At 40.8% G+C, this 18323-nt stretch overlaps 1 protein-coding gene across 4 annotated transcripts in view; it reads left to right on the forward strand.

The window, feature by feature from the left end:
• PTGER3 (prostaglandin E receptor 3) overlaps positions 1-18323 on the forward strand; it is a 114335-nt gene that overhangs the window by 73574 nt on the left and 22438 nt on the right. For 2 of the 4 annotated variants that reach the window (XM_025288458.2, XM_006049415.3), the window contains one exon: positions 17256-17347. The exons of the other annotated variants lie outside the window; for them this stretch is intronic. In XM_025288458.2, coding sequence (XP_025144243.1) covers positions 17256-17347 — 92 coding nt within the window. The remainder of the gene's footprint in view (positions 1-17255; positions 17348-18323) is intronic. 4 annotated transcript variants of the gene reach the window in all.

The raw sequence follows: 18323 nt of genomic DNA on the forward strand, positions 1-18323 counted from the left end.
ATAGTCCATGGGGTCCCAGAAGAGTCAGACATGACTTAGTGACTAAAACAACACCACAAGTCTTCAGTCACCCTCCCAGTTCTCGGGGTTGATGGTGAGACAGTTGCGGTAGAAAAGTAAAGATATCTCTCTTCCTTCTTTTCTGTATCATCCCCTCCTCCTAGCACTAGAAGGAATTTTGTCTTCCTCTAAGCCATTTTCTCCTTCTTAAATTGGTCCCATTTGCCTGGAGCTATGATGATGGCTTCCCCAGTGATGCTATAGGTAAAGAATCTACCTGCAAATACAGGAGACACAAGAGACATGGGTTCAGTCCCTTGGTTGGGAAGATCCCCTGGAGAAGGAAATGGCAACTCACTCCAGTATTCTTGACCAGAGAATTCCAAGGACAGGGAAGCCTGGTGGCCTCAGTGCATGGGGTCACAAGGAGTGGGACACCACTGAGCGCGCACACACACATGAATGATGGAAGGTTTTCCATGGCTGTGGGGAGGAGATGGAAAGAAGTACTTTCACTGAGCAAAAAAGAAAAAGGAAAACTTAAGAGGTATTTGACACTTCAAAGAATATTGTTGTTTCATCAAAATACCTTCCCTATTTTTCTGAACTTCACAGCTTCATTTTTTCCCATCCTTGAAATAGCAAGTTTAAAAAATATTTTCCCTTTAAACTGATGAGTAGGTTGTGAGTTTCTAGGCTACCTTTATTCTTTTCTTAGTAATTTTGAATAGTTAAAATAATTTTGTTATTTTGATCAATCTAAATAGTGTTATTATTTAAATGAATTAGCAACATAACAGATAGCTACAATAGCTAAGCCATACAGTGGTGTATATCCAGCAACAACAAGTTTTCATTATTCAACCCAACAATTATGTGCATTAATAGGCCTCTGGCCAGTTCATGGTCTCCATGACAATAAAACCCAGAAGCCCTTAAATTTTTAGGAACCAGGCTCAGATTTAAGTCTGTGTCCATCCAGACTTTATGTCTATACGTACATCCTCCTGGTTCTGAGACCCAGGAAACTCCAGATGTGGAATGAACCAACCAAATTCAATAAATTAGAGAGCAGCAAGGAAGGTATAGGGAAGGGTTAGTTTCTAGTGTACTGTCTTGCTGATGCCCATCAGTTGTTCTTCATTTTTCACAGTTTACCTTAACAGACCTGGGGAGTATATACAAGATAAGGCAGGATGTGAATTTGACCAGGTGTGCTTGGTTATCATGAAGCTTAAAGAAAAAAATCTCTCTATACTATTGGATCAACCAAAAAATCTATTGGCTTCTTCCATAAGATGTTATGGAAAAGCCTGAACAAACTTTTTGGCCAACACAAACTTGTTGACTCTTTGTGAACCCATGGACTGTAGCCTGCCAGGCTCCTCTGTTCATAGGGTTCTCTAAGCAAGAATACGGGAGTGGGCTGTCACGCCCTCCTCCAGGGGATCTTCCCGATTCAAGGATGGAACTTGTGTCTCCTGCATTGCAGGCAGATTCTTTACCCTTTGTGCTATTGGGAAGTCCCCAAATATCCCTAATTCTAGCCAAAAGGAAGGAAGACTGTTGCAGCCCACTCACAAATGATGTTCTCAAAGTGGGAGGCAAGGTGTAAGACTGTAATAATTTTTCTAGCAAGTCTGTATGATTATACACATTGCTGTAAATGTACCTGGTAGAATAACTTGATGGAGGGAAAGTTTCTCCTAAGTTCACACCAGAGACAGATGTATAGTTAAGCTAGTGAAGCTCAGGCCTCAAAATCTTTCAATTCACAGGTCTTTTCCTAGGTCCTGGGCCTAGTTTTACATGTATTTAACTAAAGAAAGCTGTATATTCTTCAGATTCTGCAAGCCTGGATCTAGTTCTATCTGGTGTGGGTCCCAGGTATTCATGAAGAAAGTGGGGTTGACTTAGTTCTTGAAAGAAAATTAAGCTGTGCATATGCCCCAAAAGAATGGGAGTCCATTCAGAATGAGGAGAACTGTAGGGAAAGTGTATAGGGTGAACTGGAGGGCAGTGAGTTGATTAATTAATGGGCAGTATAATTGCTAAATATAGGGATCTGATTACCAAGTCAACTAAGGCGTCTTCAGGGACCAATGTTGTCGTTTAGTTTCTTTGGGATGTAAGCAATGGGGTGCCACTCAGGTTAACTCAAGCAACGGGAGGTTTATTTTAATGGAATGTCATGGCCTGGAGTAGGTAGGCTGAAGTTGGCGGGTGGAGCACTATCCAGAGAATCAACTGTTGAAATAAATGAAAGCCTTTCTAGTCTTCTACCATATCTGGATCTAGCTATTTTCTACCTGTTTGATTGTGTTTCCATTTCCAACTGCCGAGTCTTTCTCTCTCCTGTCAATATAACTTTTTAACTTAATAATTTTTGCTTACTTACCGTATCTGCTTTCTCCTGGTGCTGGTCTTGCTGCTACCTTCCTTATTTTCTCAACATTTCCAAATTCAGATTCTCAAGAGAGCTAATATCTGCTCTGTCAATTCATTGTTCCTTGACTGGCAAGGCAATGTCTTAGGTTTTATGCCTTGTCCAACTGAGTATGCCTGGGATAAATATAATCCTTGTACAAAATATGGTGTCCTGTGGATGCCCCTTCCGTGGTATTGTGTGCTGAAGAACTTCCCTTACAAGGGTCTGTAGGTGCAGCTGGTATAAAGAATCACATGTCTAATGTAGCTGAAATATTGGGTTGGCCAAAAAGTTTGTTCAGGCTTTCCCATAACATCTTATGGAAGAAGCCAATAGATTTTTTGGTTGATCCAATAGTAATAGCTAATACTACCTGAGAGCTTACCTTGTGTCATTGTGTTAGGCTCTGTTCTAAGGACCTCCTATACATTCTTCCTTTTAATCCTACTGATAATATTATGGGCTAGAACTACTACTGTTCCCATTTAACTGAGGAAGCTCAGTTCAGTTCAGTTCAGTTCATTTGCTCAGTCATGTCCAACTATTTGTGACCCCATGAATCACAGCATGCCAGGCCTCCCTGACCATCACCATCTCCCGGAGTTTACCCAAACTATGTCCATCGAGTCAGTGATGCCATCCAGCCATCTCATCCTCTGTCGTCCCCTTCTTCTCCTGCCCCCAATCCCTCCCAGCATCAGGGTCTTTAACAATAAGTCAACTCTTCACATGAGGTGGCCAAAGTATTGGAGTTTCAGCTTCAGCATCAGTCCTTTCAACTGAGGAAACTAATGCCCTGCAAATTCAAGTAACTTGCTCAAGGTCACACAGCTAATAACTAGTGGAACCAGGATTCTAACCAGGTATATATTTTTTTTTCCAATAATGAATTTTTTTTTTTATTGAGGTGTAGTTGATTTACAATGTTGTGCCAATCTCTGCTGTACAGCAAAGTGACTCAGCTATTTTAAAGCTTTTTTAAGCTATTTTTTCCATTATGGTTTATTACAGGACATTGAATAAATCCTCTGTGCTATGTATATTAGGACCTTGTCGTATAACCATTCTAAATGTAATAGCTTGCATCTACCAACCCCAAACTCCCTGTCCACCCCTCTACCTCTCTCTCTCTCTACTTTGGCAACCACAAGTCTGTTTTCTATGTCTATGAGTCTGTTTCTGTTTTAGAATTCACTTTTTTTCTATACCATAGGCTGAATGTGGGATTTTATGAGGGTCGAGTTATAGCAGAGACTAGAGACACAGAAATCAGTTAGGAGACGGTTACAGTGACCCTGTGGGTAAGTAAGTGAAGAGGAGCTAAGAAAGATGCAGTATGGTTAGGGAATAAAGGATTTCTCAAATACATTAAAAATAAAAAACAAAAATCACTTACATTTGGTGATAAGTTGGAATTGGAATTTTGAAATAAGTATTTGAGTAAAATGTCCTCCTAGTGAAAAACAACTATTTATTTTTGTTTGTTTTGTTTGGAAAAGAGATTCAAATTTTCCTAGCAGTGGAAAACTGACTAATTGGCTATTTGAAAGTATAGTATCCAAAGATTTTATCAACTGCTATGGGAGAAACTATTACACTCTTCTCACAGAGAAGTAGTATGCAGTCAAAATTTCTCTGCCCTGAAATAGTCACCATAAAAGGCTCACCAAGTTTTTAGGGTATTTAGAAATTCCTGTAATTCATTTATATAATGTAGGCCAGATTTCTGAAGGGACAACTTTCCCCCTAATTTTCTCTTTTTTGGTAGCATGAAGTAAAATTTCTGGGATGAGGTACAACTTCAGTGTATTTCAACTTCTCAGAGTCTCCTGAGGAGCCAGCTGTGAAAGCAGATGAGCCAGGCGCTGTAACAGGAGTGGGAGGGAGTAGATAGTATTCCAAGAGCCAGAGACTGGAGCAACTATTGCTAGGTGTAGTCTGGAATGCTCCTCTCAGAAGGGATTTTTAACATTTAGCCTTCCTTCCTATACGAGGTTTTTGACTACCAATTATCAGTTTGTAACCCCCCCAAATTGTGGCAAGATCTTAGACTTCTTTGAGGTGGGTAGCTGTTCTGTCTCTCCCACTGCTACTCAGCTCTAACTCAATCTTAGTCCCCAGACAAAATACCCATAATTGCAAACTGTACTTGTGCTTTTCTGACTCTTGTACAGAAAGCCTCTTTTTTCAAGCTTTTCTCCTCCTCCTCTACCAGTTCTTCTTTTCACACCCTACACCTCTTAATTAAACCTCAGTCTCTCCTCCCAAAAAATCACTTTTAATTCTCCCATCTCTGAATTCTTCCATGGTGTGGCTCAGCTGGTAAAGAATCTGCCTGCAATGTGGGAGATCTGGGTTCAATCCCTGGGTTGGGAAGATTCTCTGGAGAAGGGAATGGGCATCTACTCCAGTATTCTGGCCTGGAGAATTCCACGGACTTTTGGACATGGACATGACTGAGCGACTTTCACTTTCACTTCTGAATTTTTGGGGTTTCTACAATCTGTACTATTTTAAGGAAAACAGTGTGAACTATAAGATCTATTTTAAAAAAATATTTTGTTTTAGAAGGAGAAATAGGCAGAACGCCTTTAAAAGATTAGGTTAAAACAGAAGCATTGAAGAGTCACGTAGCCAAGTTTCAGTGTCATAGTTTTGGACTGAAAGGCTGTAAAAACCCGGAAGATGAAGTTCTCCTGCGGAGAAGATGGTCAGACAGTAGAGTCTTCAGTGTATTCTTAGTTGCACCAAGTCTCATGGAGAACATGAGGACCTTTATTAGAAACAGAGGCACTGGAATACCTCTTTCATTTCTTTGAGAAGAAGGCAATGAAGAGAAAGAAAGCTTTGAAGAGTAAGAAGCAAAACTGTTTCTTCTTCTTGATAGCATGGAATCACAGGACCTGTAATAGAAACGATGCCTCTAACGGGGACCAGAAAGTATGTAATGACAGTAGATAATGCAGCAGTGGTGTGCACTTTCTCAGAATGTTGCTGAAGTTTCCATATCTTTATCTCTTATACAGAATAATTAATTGATTCTTGGGAGCAAAGTCCCAGTTTCTAGTCCTGGATATAGCTAGCTCTAGACTTGAGCAAGTTACTTAACTTGTTGAGCTTCCATTTTTTTGTCTATAAAATGGAAATAATATCCACCCATTTTCAGGCACTATGTGTAAAAACACATAGAAGTCATCCATTTAAACATTCAAAAGTAATTAAGTTGCATTGTGGCAGGCTCTGATCTAGTCACTGAGAGTGCATCAGTGAACAAAAACAGAGAGAAATCTCTGTCCTTGTGGAACCACTGACTAGTATAACCAGCAAGGTCATATTTTAGTTTTTCACTCCGCTCAGTTATCCACAAGGCAGGGCTTCCCTGGTGGCTCAGTGGTAAAGAATCTGCCTGGATTATGGGAGAATGGGGTTTGATCCTTGGGTCAGGATGATTCCCTAGAGAAGGAAATGGCAAGCTGCTCCAGTGTTCTCACCTTGGAAATCCCGTGGACAGAGGAGCCTGGTGAGATACAGTCCATGGGGTTGCAAAGAGTCAGACACAACTGAGTACCTGAGCAATCCGTTATCCGCATCTTTCTTTTTTGATAAAACAAGTGTTTGCTGAATAACTGCTATACTCTAGGAGTGTTTACAAGTGAATCAAATATTTAGATTGATTATTGAGGCTTATGATGGAACAGAAATAAGGAATCTGGATTCCGGATAGGACTTTGCTGCAAACTAGCTCTATATTCTTGCCTGGAGAATCCCCATGGACAGAGGAACCTGGTGGCTACAGTCCATGGGGTTGCAAAGAGTCAGACATGACTCAGCAACTAAGCACAGCAGAGCTCTGTGGCTATAAAAAATAACTTTGTCATGTATTTGCTTTGCAGCATTCTAAAAGTAGGAAGTCAAGAAACACCTGGGGTAACAGACAAATTTGGCCTTGGAATATGGAATGAAGCAGGGCAAAGGCTAATAGAGTTTTGCCAAGAGAACACACTAGTCATAGCAAACACCCTCTTCCAACAACACAAGAGAAGACTCTACACATGGACATCACAGATGGTCAACACCGAAATCAGATTGATTATATTCTTTGCAGCCAAAGATGGAGAAGCTCTATACAGTCAGCAAAAACAAGACCAGGAGCTGACTGTGGCTCAGATCATGAACTCCTTATTGCCAGATTCAGACTTAAATTGAAGAAAGTATGGAAAACCACTAGACCATTCAGGTATGACCTAAATCAAATCCCTTATGATTATAAAGTGGAAGTGAGAAATAGATTTAAGGGCCTAAATCTGATAGATAGAGTGCCTGATGAGCTATGGACGGAGGTTCATGACATTGTACAGGAGACAAGGATAAAGACCATCCCCATGGAAAAGAAATGCAAAAAGGCAAAATGGCTGTCTGGGGAGGCCTTACAAATAGCTGTGAAAAGAAGAGAAGAGAAAGCAAAGGAGAAAAGGAAAGATATAAGCATCTGAATGCAGAGTTCCAAAGAACAGCAAGGAGAGATAAGAAAGCCTTCTTCAGCGATCAATGCAAAGAAATAGAGGAAAACAACAGAATGGGAAAGATGAGAGATCTCTTCAAGAAAATTAGAGATGAAACTGGAGCCTATTATACAGAGTGAAGTAAGCCAGAAACAAAAACACCAATAGAGTATACTAACACATATATATGGAATTTAGAAAGATGGTAACAACAACCCTGTATGAGAGACAGCAAAAGGGACACAGATGTATAGAACAGTCTTTTGGACTCTGTGGGAGAGGGAGAGGGTGGGATGATTTGGGAGAAAGGCATTGAAACATGTATAATTTCAAATATGAAACGAATCACCAGTCCAGGCTCGATGCATGATACAGGATGCTTACGGCTGGTGCACTGGGATGACCCACAGGGATGGTATGGGGAGGGAGGTGGGAGGGAGGTTCAGGATGGGGAACATGTGTACACCCATGGCGGATTCATGTTGATGTATAGCAAAACCAATACAATATTGTAAAGTAATTAGCCTCCAATTAAGATAAATAAGTTTATATTTAAAAAAAGAAAATTACAGGTACCAAGGGAACATTTCATGCAAAGATGGGCTCGATAAAAGACAGAAATGGTATAGACCTAACAGAAGAATAAGATATTAAGAAGAAGAATGCAAGAATACACAGAAGAACTGTACAAAAAAGAGCTTCATGACCTAGATAATCACAGTGGTGTGATCACTGACCTAGAGCCAGACATCCTGGAATGTGAAGTCAAGTGGGCCTTAGAAAGCATCACTACGAACAAAGCTAGTGGAGGTGATGGAATTCCAGTTGAGCTGTTTCAAATCCTGAAAGATGATGCTGTGAAAGTGCTGCATTCAATATGCCAGCAAATTTGGAAAACTCAGCAGTGGCCACAGGACTGGAAAAGGTCAGTTTTCATTCCAATCCCCAAAGAAAGGCAATGCCAAAGAATGCTCAAACTACTGCACAATTGCACTCATCTCACACGCTAGTAAAGTAATGCTCAAAATTCTCCAAGCCAGGCTTCAGCAATACGTGAACCATGAACTTTCAGATGTTCAAGCTGGTTTTAGAAAAGGCAGAAGAACCAGAGATCAAATTGCCAACATCCGCTGGATCATGGAAAAAGCAAGAGAGTTTCAGAAAAGCATCTATTTCTGCTTTATTGACTATGCCAAAGCCTTTGACTGTGTGGATCACAATAAACTGTGGAAAATTCTGAAAGAGATGGGAATACCAGACCACCTGACCTGCCTCTTGAGAAACTTGTATGCAGGTCAGGAAGCAGCAGTTAGAACTGGACATGGAACAACAGACTGGTTCCAAATAGGAAAAGGAGTATGTCAAGGCTGTATATTGTCACCCTGCTTATTTAACTTCTATGCGGAGTACATAATGAGAAACGCTGGGCTGGAAGAAGCACAAACTGGAATCAAGATTGCTGGGAGAAATATCAATCGCCTCAGATATGCAGGTGACACCACCCTTATGGCAGAAAGTGAAGAGGAACTAAATGCCTCTTGATGAAAGTGAAAGAGGAAAGTGAAAAAGTTGGCCTAAAGCTCAGCATTCAGAAAACTAAGATTATGGCATCTGGTCTCATCGCTTCATGGGAAACTGATGGGGAAACAGGGGAAACAGTGTCAGACTTTATTTTTTGGGGCTCCAAAAGCACTGCAGATGGTGACTGCAGCCATGAAATTCAAAGACGCTTACTCCTTGGAAGGAAAGTTATGACCAACCTAGATAGCATATTCAAAAGCAGAGACATTACTTTGTCAACAAAGGTCTGTCTAGTCAAGGCTATGTTTTTTCCAGTGGTCATGTATGGATGTGAGAGATGGACTGTGAAGAAGGCTGAGCACTGAACAATTGATGCTTTTTCACTGTGGTGTTGGAGAAGTCTCTTGAGAGTCCCTTGGACTGCAAGGAGATCCAACCAGTCCATTCTGAAGGAGATCAGCCCTGAGATTTCTTTGGAAGGAATGATGCTAAAGCTGAAACTCCAGTACTTTGGCCACCTCATGCGAAGAGTTGACTCATTGGAAAAGACTCTGATGCTGGGAGGGATTGGGGGCAGGAGGAGAAGGGGACGACAGAGGATGAGATGGCTGGATGGCATCACTGACTTGATGGACGTGAGTCTCAGTGAACTCCAGGAGTTGGTAAGGGACAGGGAGGCCTGGCGTGCTGCAATTCATTGGGTCACAAAGAGTCAGACATGACTGAACAACTGAACTGAACTGAAGTGAACTGAAATATATACATATTTTTCCTCCTGGAGTAGGTCAAATTCTGCCCTTACTGACATATGTTTTATTTATTTTTTGACCAGTTAATCCCTTTTTAAACATCATGAAAATACATGCTTTAGATCAGCCCTCATCAGAATTTGTTCATTCCAAATTAGTGAAGTTTCATTATACTGTATAAAAAGAGGGACAACCCTGTAATTATTATATTTTAGTATGTAGCATAGGTGTATCTAGCTCAAGTATTACAATACAGAGATGATATGTGTGTGTGTAAGTTGCTAAGTGTCTCTTTGTGACATCATGCAGTGTAGCCCACCAGGCTCCTCTGTCCATGGTATTCAGGCAAGAATACTTGAGTGAGTTGCCATTCTCTTCGCCAAGGGTTCATTCCATCCCAGGAATTAAACCCAGAACTCCTGGTTGCAGGCAGAGTCTTTACTGTCTGAGCCACCAGGAAGTCCAGCAGAGATGACAGTCAATACAAAAGTTTCCAAGAGACTAGTTTTACTGTCATATGATTGAAATCCAATGGATCAGAAACAGTGTGGGAGTGTAGAGTGTAGCTACCATGTATTCTGGAACCAGACTGTCTGCATTGGAATCTAAGCTTTGCCTCTTAATTACGAGTGATCCTTCCTGGATAAGTTATGTAATCTCTCTGTGGCTAAGTTTCCTCATCTGTCAAGTGGAGATGATAGTAGTGTCAACTTCAAAGAGCAAAATGAATGAGCACTTGTCAGATGTTCAGAATAGTGCCTGACAAAGCAAGATAACTTAATGATTTGGGGTTGTCATTGAGGAGGGAGTTGAAAGGAGAGGAAGTAAGTAGCAGATATATCATGTAGAGAAGCTGGCCATAAAGGGAGCGAGAAATTGGGCCACACTTAGAGAAAGGGGACGGGGCAAACAATCAAGAACAGGCATTTGTGTGTATTTTATTTCCCAAGATAAGGGGAGCCTATGCATATTCAAAGCAGTGGATTAGAGCCAATGAACAGAAGGATGGAAGAGAAAGGGTTAGCCATAGGGACAGTGTGATCTATAACAAGGTCACAGTTAGAGGTGTATGCTTGCTAAGTTGCTTCAGTTACATCCAACTGTTTGCAGCCCTATGAACTGTAGCCTGCCAGGATCCTCTCCCAGTGGGATTCTCCAGACAAGAATACTGGAATGGGTTGCATGTTCTCCTCCAGGGGATCTTCCCAATCCAGAAATCAAACCCTCATTTCTTATGTCTACTTGCATTGACTGGCCAGGTTCTTTACCACTAGTGCCACCTGGGAAACTCAGTTAGAGGTGATGGGAGGTAAATAATTATCAAATAGACTTCTCTGTGTTCCTCTGGAATTCAGTTAGCCCTTCAGTTCAGTTCAGTCACTCAGTCATGTCCGACTCTTTGCAACCCCATGAATTGCAGCACACCAGGCCTCCCTGTCCATCACCAGCTCCTGGAGTTCACCCAAATTCATGTCCATCGAGTTGGTGATGCCATCCAGCCATCTCATCCTCTGTCGTCCCCTTCTCCTCCTGCCCCCAATCCCTCCCAGCATCAGGGCCTTTTCCAATGAGTCAGCTCTTTGTATAAGGTGGCCAAAGTATTGGAGCTTCAGCTTTAACATCAGTCCTTCCAAAGAACACCCAGGACTGATCTCCTTTAGAATGGACTGGTTGGATCTCCTTGAACACAGGCATCAGGCATTCTCAGGCAAAACATAAACAGCCAAGGGCCACCAACAAGCCATGGCAGCAGACCCAACAACTGGACTGTGTTCATGTGTCTGGATTGACCACTTATAAATCAATATTTTTACCACAGTTGCCACAAGAAATTAATTTGGTCCAAGAGTCAAATTCAAAATGAAGGTCAAGCTCTCTCTCTCTCTCTCTCTCTCTCTCACACACACACACACAGAGTCTTCTCTACTTTAACTGGAATCTTTTAAAAACCGTGTAATAAGGCTGAGTAAAAGAACTGCTTTAACTGAAATCTTGTGTTTTATATTCAGAGACAGCACCAGCTTTGCTAGCAACTTCATATTGTACATATTTTTCAATTTGGGAAGAACACACAGAGCTATAAGCTTAGCTGAAACAAGCAGAAAAGGACTTGTTTTGAGCTGGGATGTCTTTGGCAGCATTAAGGACAGCACCTTCATGGCAGTAAGAACTAAGATGTCTTAAAGAGACCCATTAGCACTTTTGCATTCTACAGTATCCCGAAAGACTCTTGCATTGATGTGAATCAAAGTCAATGTGTTAAAGGAGTAAAGCATTAAGTGGAATTAAACATAAAAGAGTTTGGCATTGCCTGACATTGGCATTAAATAGAATTAAATGTAAAAGTTAGTTAGGCATTGCCTGACATTAAGTGTTTCTATCTTTTCTCCCTCCCAGCCAAGGTAATTTCCTTTTAAGTATTTCTTCTCAATATAGATTAAGAAGTTTTATCCCTAGCTAAGGGGATTCCAATAGGAAAAGGAGTACATCAAGGCTGTATATTGTCATCCTGCTTATTTGACTTATATGCAGAGTACATCATAAGAAATGCTGGGCTGGAAGAGGACAAGCTGGAATCAAGATTGCTGGGAGAAATATCAATCACCTCAGATATGCAGATGACACCACCCTTATGGCAGAAAGTGAAGAGGAACTAAAAAGCCTCTTGATGAAGGTGAAAGTGGAGAATGAAAAAGTTGGCTTAAAGCTCAACATTCAGAAAACGAAGATCATGACATCTGGTCCCATCACTTCATGGCAAATAGATGGGGAAACAGTGGAAACAGTGTCAGACTTTATTTTTTTGAGCTCCAAAATCACTGCAGATGATAACTGCAGCCATGAAATTAAAAGACACTTACTCCTTGGAAGGAAAGTTATGACCAACCTAGATAGCATATTCAAAAGCAGAGACATTCCTTTGCCAACAAAGGTCTGTCTAGTCAAGGCTATGGTTTTTCCTGTGGTCATGTATGGATATGAGAGTTGGACTGTGAAGAAAGCTGAGCACTGAAGAATTGATGCTTTTGAAGTGTGGTGTTGGAGAAGACTCTTGAGAGTCCCTTGGACTGCAAGGAGATCCAACCAGTCCATTCTGAAGGAGATCAGCCCTGGGATTTCTTTGGAAGGAATGATGCTAAAGCTGAAACTCCAGTACTTTGGCCACCTCATGTGAAGAGTTGACTCATTGGAAAAGACTCTGAGGCTGGGAGGGATTGCGGGCAGGAGGAGAAGGGGATGACAGAGGATGAGATGGCTGAATGGCATCACTGACTCGATGGATGTAAGTCTGAGTGAGCTCCAGGAGTTGGTGATGGACAGGGAGGCCTGGCGTGCTGCGATTCATGGGGTCACAAAGAGTCGGACATGACTGATAGACAGAACTGAACTGAACTGAATATATGCTTGGTAGAGTATCCCACATTATTACAGCCCTACCCAGAAACTGTCAGATCCCATACACCAGTTCTATACCCATTCACAGCTTCTGCTTGTTTAGCTGCTAACCGTTCATACCTTTACCTCCAGAGGCTCACCCAAAGGCAGAGCCAAAGCAGTGATGAATTATGGTTATGGAGTAGGAAAGCCCAAACCCCTTGTCGAGAGATGGGATGAGCTGTGAAGTGTAATTTATACTCCAGAGTTTCCCAGGGGTTCATATGGAGACTGGAATTACTTAAAATCTCATCACATCATGGCTTCTTCTTCTCTGCCCTACTTCTCCACTCCTTTACTATTTCTCCTGCAGGTACATCCTTAGTAAGTCACATGCATACAAGTCCTTGGCTCAGGGTCTGCTTCTAGGAGTACTCAGCCCAAGACAGTCCTTAATACTCATTCATTCAGTCATTCAAAGAAGTGCACTGTCTAAGTGCTTTTATCCCAGTCCAATGAGTTTGAATGATATAGAGTTGGGTGAAACGTAAGCATGGATATTCAGAACTATTATATGGGATATATAGAGACTACACATTTATACACCAAAAGAAACTTAAAATATGAAAATAGCATCATACCTGATAAAGTGATTTCTACCTAGTAGGTTCTTAGGTGTGCTAAAGATTTGCTTAGTCCTTATAATGTTGTCCATTGAAGAGAGCCAATTATTTGCTTATGTTCATTCACAAACAGTTTTGGAGACCCTCCTATGAATCAGAGAGTGAAAAACTGACACACTCATAAGTACAATATAATGAGATAATTATAATCTCAAATAATGTATAATCTCAAATTATACAATATATATAATTATATAATATATAATGTATAATTTCAAATAATGTGTACAAGGCTATGGAAAAATGGTGGAAGAAATGATAGTTTTCCAAGAAAATGAAAGACTGGATCTTGGAGGGAAAATAGAATTGATTCTGGGCAGAAGTAGAAGCATTTTAGAAAGAGAATAAAAAACTCCATACTAATTAGGTGTGAAAAAGCATTGTCAGATCTCTAGAAGAGTGAGTGGTTTACAAAATTGAATCAAAGGTCACATGAAGAGGAAAGGCAGGAGATAAATCCAGAGATGCAGGTTGGAACCACTCAGTGGTACACCTTAGGTACTTTAGAACTTTATCCTATAGCTATGGGGAACCTTCAAAGATATTTAGAATTTGCCAAGGTTTGCCTTAGAAACAATATGAAGAATGTGTTAGAGAAAACAAAAACTCTAGTCAGAAATACTAGTTAGTTAAAAGCCTTTTACTAGGTTAAAGAAGATGTAATTTCAATGTCCAACTTTTTTATTTTTTAATTGGAAGATAATTGCTTTACAATGTTGTGTTGGTTTCTTCCATACAACAATGCAAATCAGTAATAATTATATTTATTTCCCTCCATCTCGAGCCTCCCTCACCCCTCCCATCCCACCCCTCTAGGTCTTCACAGGACACCAGGCTGGGCTCCCTGTGTTATATAGCAGCTTCCCACTAGGTTACGATGGAATATTACTCAGCCATAAAAACGAATGAATTTGAGTCAGTTGTAGTGAGGTGGATGAACCTAGAGCCTAATTATAAAGAGTAAAGTAAGTCAGAAAGAGAAAATCAAATATCCAACAATTTTTAACCCAGTGAAAATGTGAATTTCATATATTTCAAGCTGATACACTAACCAAGAAGACTGAGGATGAGAATTTGAACAATGACACAAAGACTGAAAAGAAAGGGTGAAATAAAAGAGATGCATAGGAGAGAAAATTGGCATGAAAGGCAAGGGCAGAGTAAGCCACAGAATTAGGTGTGAGAGTGAAGCAAAACTTTCTAATGCAAATGATAGAGTGAATTGTCAAAAATATCTGTAAGAGAGATAGGGTCCACCAGAAGAGTAGTTTAGAGGGTGGCACAGGGAACCATACCATGCTTCAGAATTCTTGGACCTTCACATATTATTTACTTTGCAGTAAACAGTTTCTTCTTTTCCTGCTACTTGGTATTAGACAGGCATGTGGTACCCATATTCCTAAAGTTGTTATTATTGTTCAGTCACTCAGTCATGTCTGACTCTTTGCAACCCCATGGACTGCAGCACACCAGGCCTCCCTGTCCTTCACCAACTCCTAGAGCTTGCTCAAATTCATGTCCATTGAGTCAGTGATGCCATCTAACCATCTCATCCTCTATGATCTCCTTATCCTCCTGCCCTTAATCTTGCCCAGCATCAGGTTCTTTTCTAATGATTCAGTTCTTCACATCAGGTGAAGTACTGGAGCTTCAGCTTTAGCATCAGTCCTTCCAGTGAATATTCAGGGTTGATTTCCTATAGGATTGACTGGTTGGATCTCCTTGCAGTCCAGGGGACTCTCAAGAGTCTTCTCCAACACCACAGTTCAAAAGCATCAATTCTTCGATGCTCAGCCTTCTTTATGGTTCAACTCTTCACATCCATACATGACTACTACATAGCTTTGACTGGGCAGACCTTTGTTGGCAAAGTAATGTCTCTGCTTTTTAATATGCTGTCTATGTTGGTCATAGCTTTTCTTCCAAGGAGCAAGCATCATTTATTTTCATTACTTCAGTCACCGTCTGCAATGATTTTGGAGCCAACTAATAATGCAACTCCAAGTGTATTTATTTAGTTAAAACAGGCCTTGAAAAGAGAACCTAAGCAACATGACAGCAGGAAAAGAAACCTACTTGTCCTCTAGAGAAGGGACCCCATCTAACCAGATGGCTCTTTACCATATAAAGGGTCTTCTCATACAGGGGCTCACAGGGGATTCTGAAAGTCTCAGAGAATGAATAGGAAAGCCTATTTTGTTTTTCTTTGCTGCTCTGACCTTAACTCTAATCACTCTTTCAGAACCACAATGTTTCTATAAAAAGTGCCAACTAAACTTTTCCTGTTTGCACTGAAATAGATATTGGCCAACCCAACATAATTTTCTGTTGCAAGGAAGACGTGACATTTTATTGTCCTTCAAATAACATTGCCTTCCTAAAACAGAAATTATCTATTTGCTTAACGCAATCAAGAACTGGAGAATTACATGTCTGTCTGGACATCTTCTGTAATGTCACGCCACTTGGGATGGGCACGCTATTTAAGATAATCTTAACTATACTTTTGAGAGAAAAAGGACTCTAGGAATCTGATAAAAAAAAGACTAAGGACACATTGAATTAAATTTCTTTAACAATTTCTTATAGGAATTTCATTTCATTCTGCTAGTTCTTGTAAGAGAATTGCTAAGAAATATATAAAAAGGAAATACTTTTTAAGTATATTTTTTATGTATTTTAACTTGGTTGAAATATGTATAGTTCAAAATTTTATTGCATCAAATGAATTTAAGCTATTATTTGGAGATGCTGTGGAGGGATGGGCCTCAGGGCAAATTACACAGCATTGTTCTTTCAGGCCCCAAATATATTTATTGACCATCACCTATGTGACAAGCTGTGTGGTAGCTGCTGGAGACACAGTGATATGCAAAACCAGGCATGGTTCCTGGTTTCATAAAACGTGTGGCCTAGAGATAACACACATTAAACAAATAACCACACATATTACAATTATACATATTACAGACACACTTATTACAAACTACAATGAATTCTTGAAAAGAAAATAGTGGGTATCACATAGTGGGGAACCAGTGCTGGTCAACAGGTTATTCTCTGAAGAAGTAATTTTCAGAGTTGAGACCTGAAGAACAAGAAGTCAGCCAGGTGATGAAGGAATGAAAGAGCACTCCAGGTAGGGAAAGCTTCAAGCACAAATGCCCTGAGGTAGCAGGAGGATGACCCTGTTTGTGGTGTTTGTAGATAGCTAGTGTGACCTGCAATGGCACCCCACTCCAGTACTCTTGCCTGGAAAATCCCATGGATGGAGGAGCCTGGTGGGCTGTAGTCCATGGGGTCACTAAGAGTCAGACACGACTGAGCGACTTCACTTTCACTTTTCACTTTTCACTTTCATGCATTGGAGAAGGAAATGGCAACCCACTCCAGTGTTCTTGCCTGGAGAATCCCAGGGATGGGGGAGCCTGGTGGGCTGCCGTCTATGGGGTCTCAGAGTTGGACACAACTGAAGCGACTTAGCAGCAGCAGCAGCAGTGTGACCTGAGCACAGAGCAGCAAGAAAGTTCAAAAGACAGCTACAGTTGCAGCTAGAGGCCAGATCAGACAGACAAGGTTAAGAACTTCGGTCTTTACCTGAGAGCAACAGGAGGTCACTGAAAGCTGGAGATGGGCAGAATTAGATTTACCTACAAAGATCATTTGAAGTCAACGACCTTTTATTCAGCATGTAACAAATGCTCTAATAACTGCCCTAGGGCTCCTGAAGTAATATTAGCCCTGGTTTCTGATCTCAAGTAATGTCTGATGTGGATGTGTGGGAAGAAAGAGAGGGTGGGTCAAAGCACAGGAGGCAGCAATGAGACAATTGGGGAGATAATATCTAAAACATCTTCATTTATGGAGTCAGAGCTGATGTGAGTTGATGTATGGATTGTGGTTCTGCTCTTCTTTGAAAATGTTCAGGGAAGTGTCATCTGATGAAAGGAATCATAATCAATAATTCTGTCCACTGAAACCCTCTGTCTGTTCACAGATAAGGCACCACACAAACAACTCTGCATCCAGTTCCATCTCTTTACCCCACCAGTGCTCCTCAGCCTTGATGTGGAGTGACCACCTGGAAAGGTGAGATGTAGAACTGTCTGAATTGACAGCATAGCTCTCCCCCATTGCTCTGCTCTGACCTGAGTTCATGTTACAAAGGCAGAAGGTCTCTAAGAATTAAAATGCAAACTAAGCACACATATCTGATGGAGAAGGACTCGATTCCCCAGAGGAGCTGTTGTTGTTTTTACAACTTCATTTACAATTCCTCTGAGAACTTTCTGAGACTGGCTCCAGGATGCTTTTGGAACTGACTAACCTTTTGCGTGGTGAAGAGTCTGCATGTCTGCTCTTTTCTTAGTAAGAGCAGTCTCCCAGGAGAACTTTTAATTTTTTTAAAAAATTGAAGTATAGTTGATTTACATTGTCATATTATTTTCAGGTGTACAGTGCAGTGATTCAGTTATATGTATATATATATATTTATTCTTTTTCAGATTCTTTTCCCCTATAGGTTATTATAAAATACTGAGTATAACAGTAGATCCTCGTGCTTAGTTGCTCAGTAGTGTCTAACTCTGAGACCATTGGACCGTAGCCTGCCAGGTTCCTCTGTCCATGGGATTTTTCAGGCACAAATACTGGAGTGGGTTCCCATTTCCTTCTCCAGGGAATCTTCCTGACCCAAGGAATCGAACCCACATATCCTGTCTCTTGCCATTGTAGGTGGATTCGTTATCTGCTGAGTCATCAGGGAAGCCTTGGTTATCTCTTTTGTATATAGTAGTATGTATATGTTAATCCCATCCTTCCAGAAATATTTTAAAGCTAAGTGACCTCTGTTTTATTTAGACACCAGGACTTGGCATGTTCACCATATGGTTAACACACTCGTACTTGCTCTTTCAATTAGATCTTCTTTGTATAACACATATATTTCAATGAATGAACATTGTAGAAAGCAGAACATTATGCCAAGTGTGATGCATGTTTAGTCAGATTAAATTTCAAGTATTAGTTTCCTCCCTCAAACATTTCCTTTCAATATTCCTGCTAG

This window comes from Bubalus bubalis, chromosome 6 (assembly GCF_019923935.1).
Source record: "Bubalus bubalis isolate 160015118507 breed Murrah chromosome 6, NDDB_SH_1, whole genome shotgun sequence".
Taxonomy (NCBI): Eukaryota; Metazoa; Chordata; class Mammalia; order Artiodactyla; family Bovidae; genus Bubalus; species Bubalus bubalis.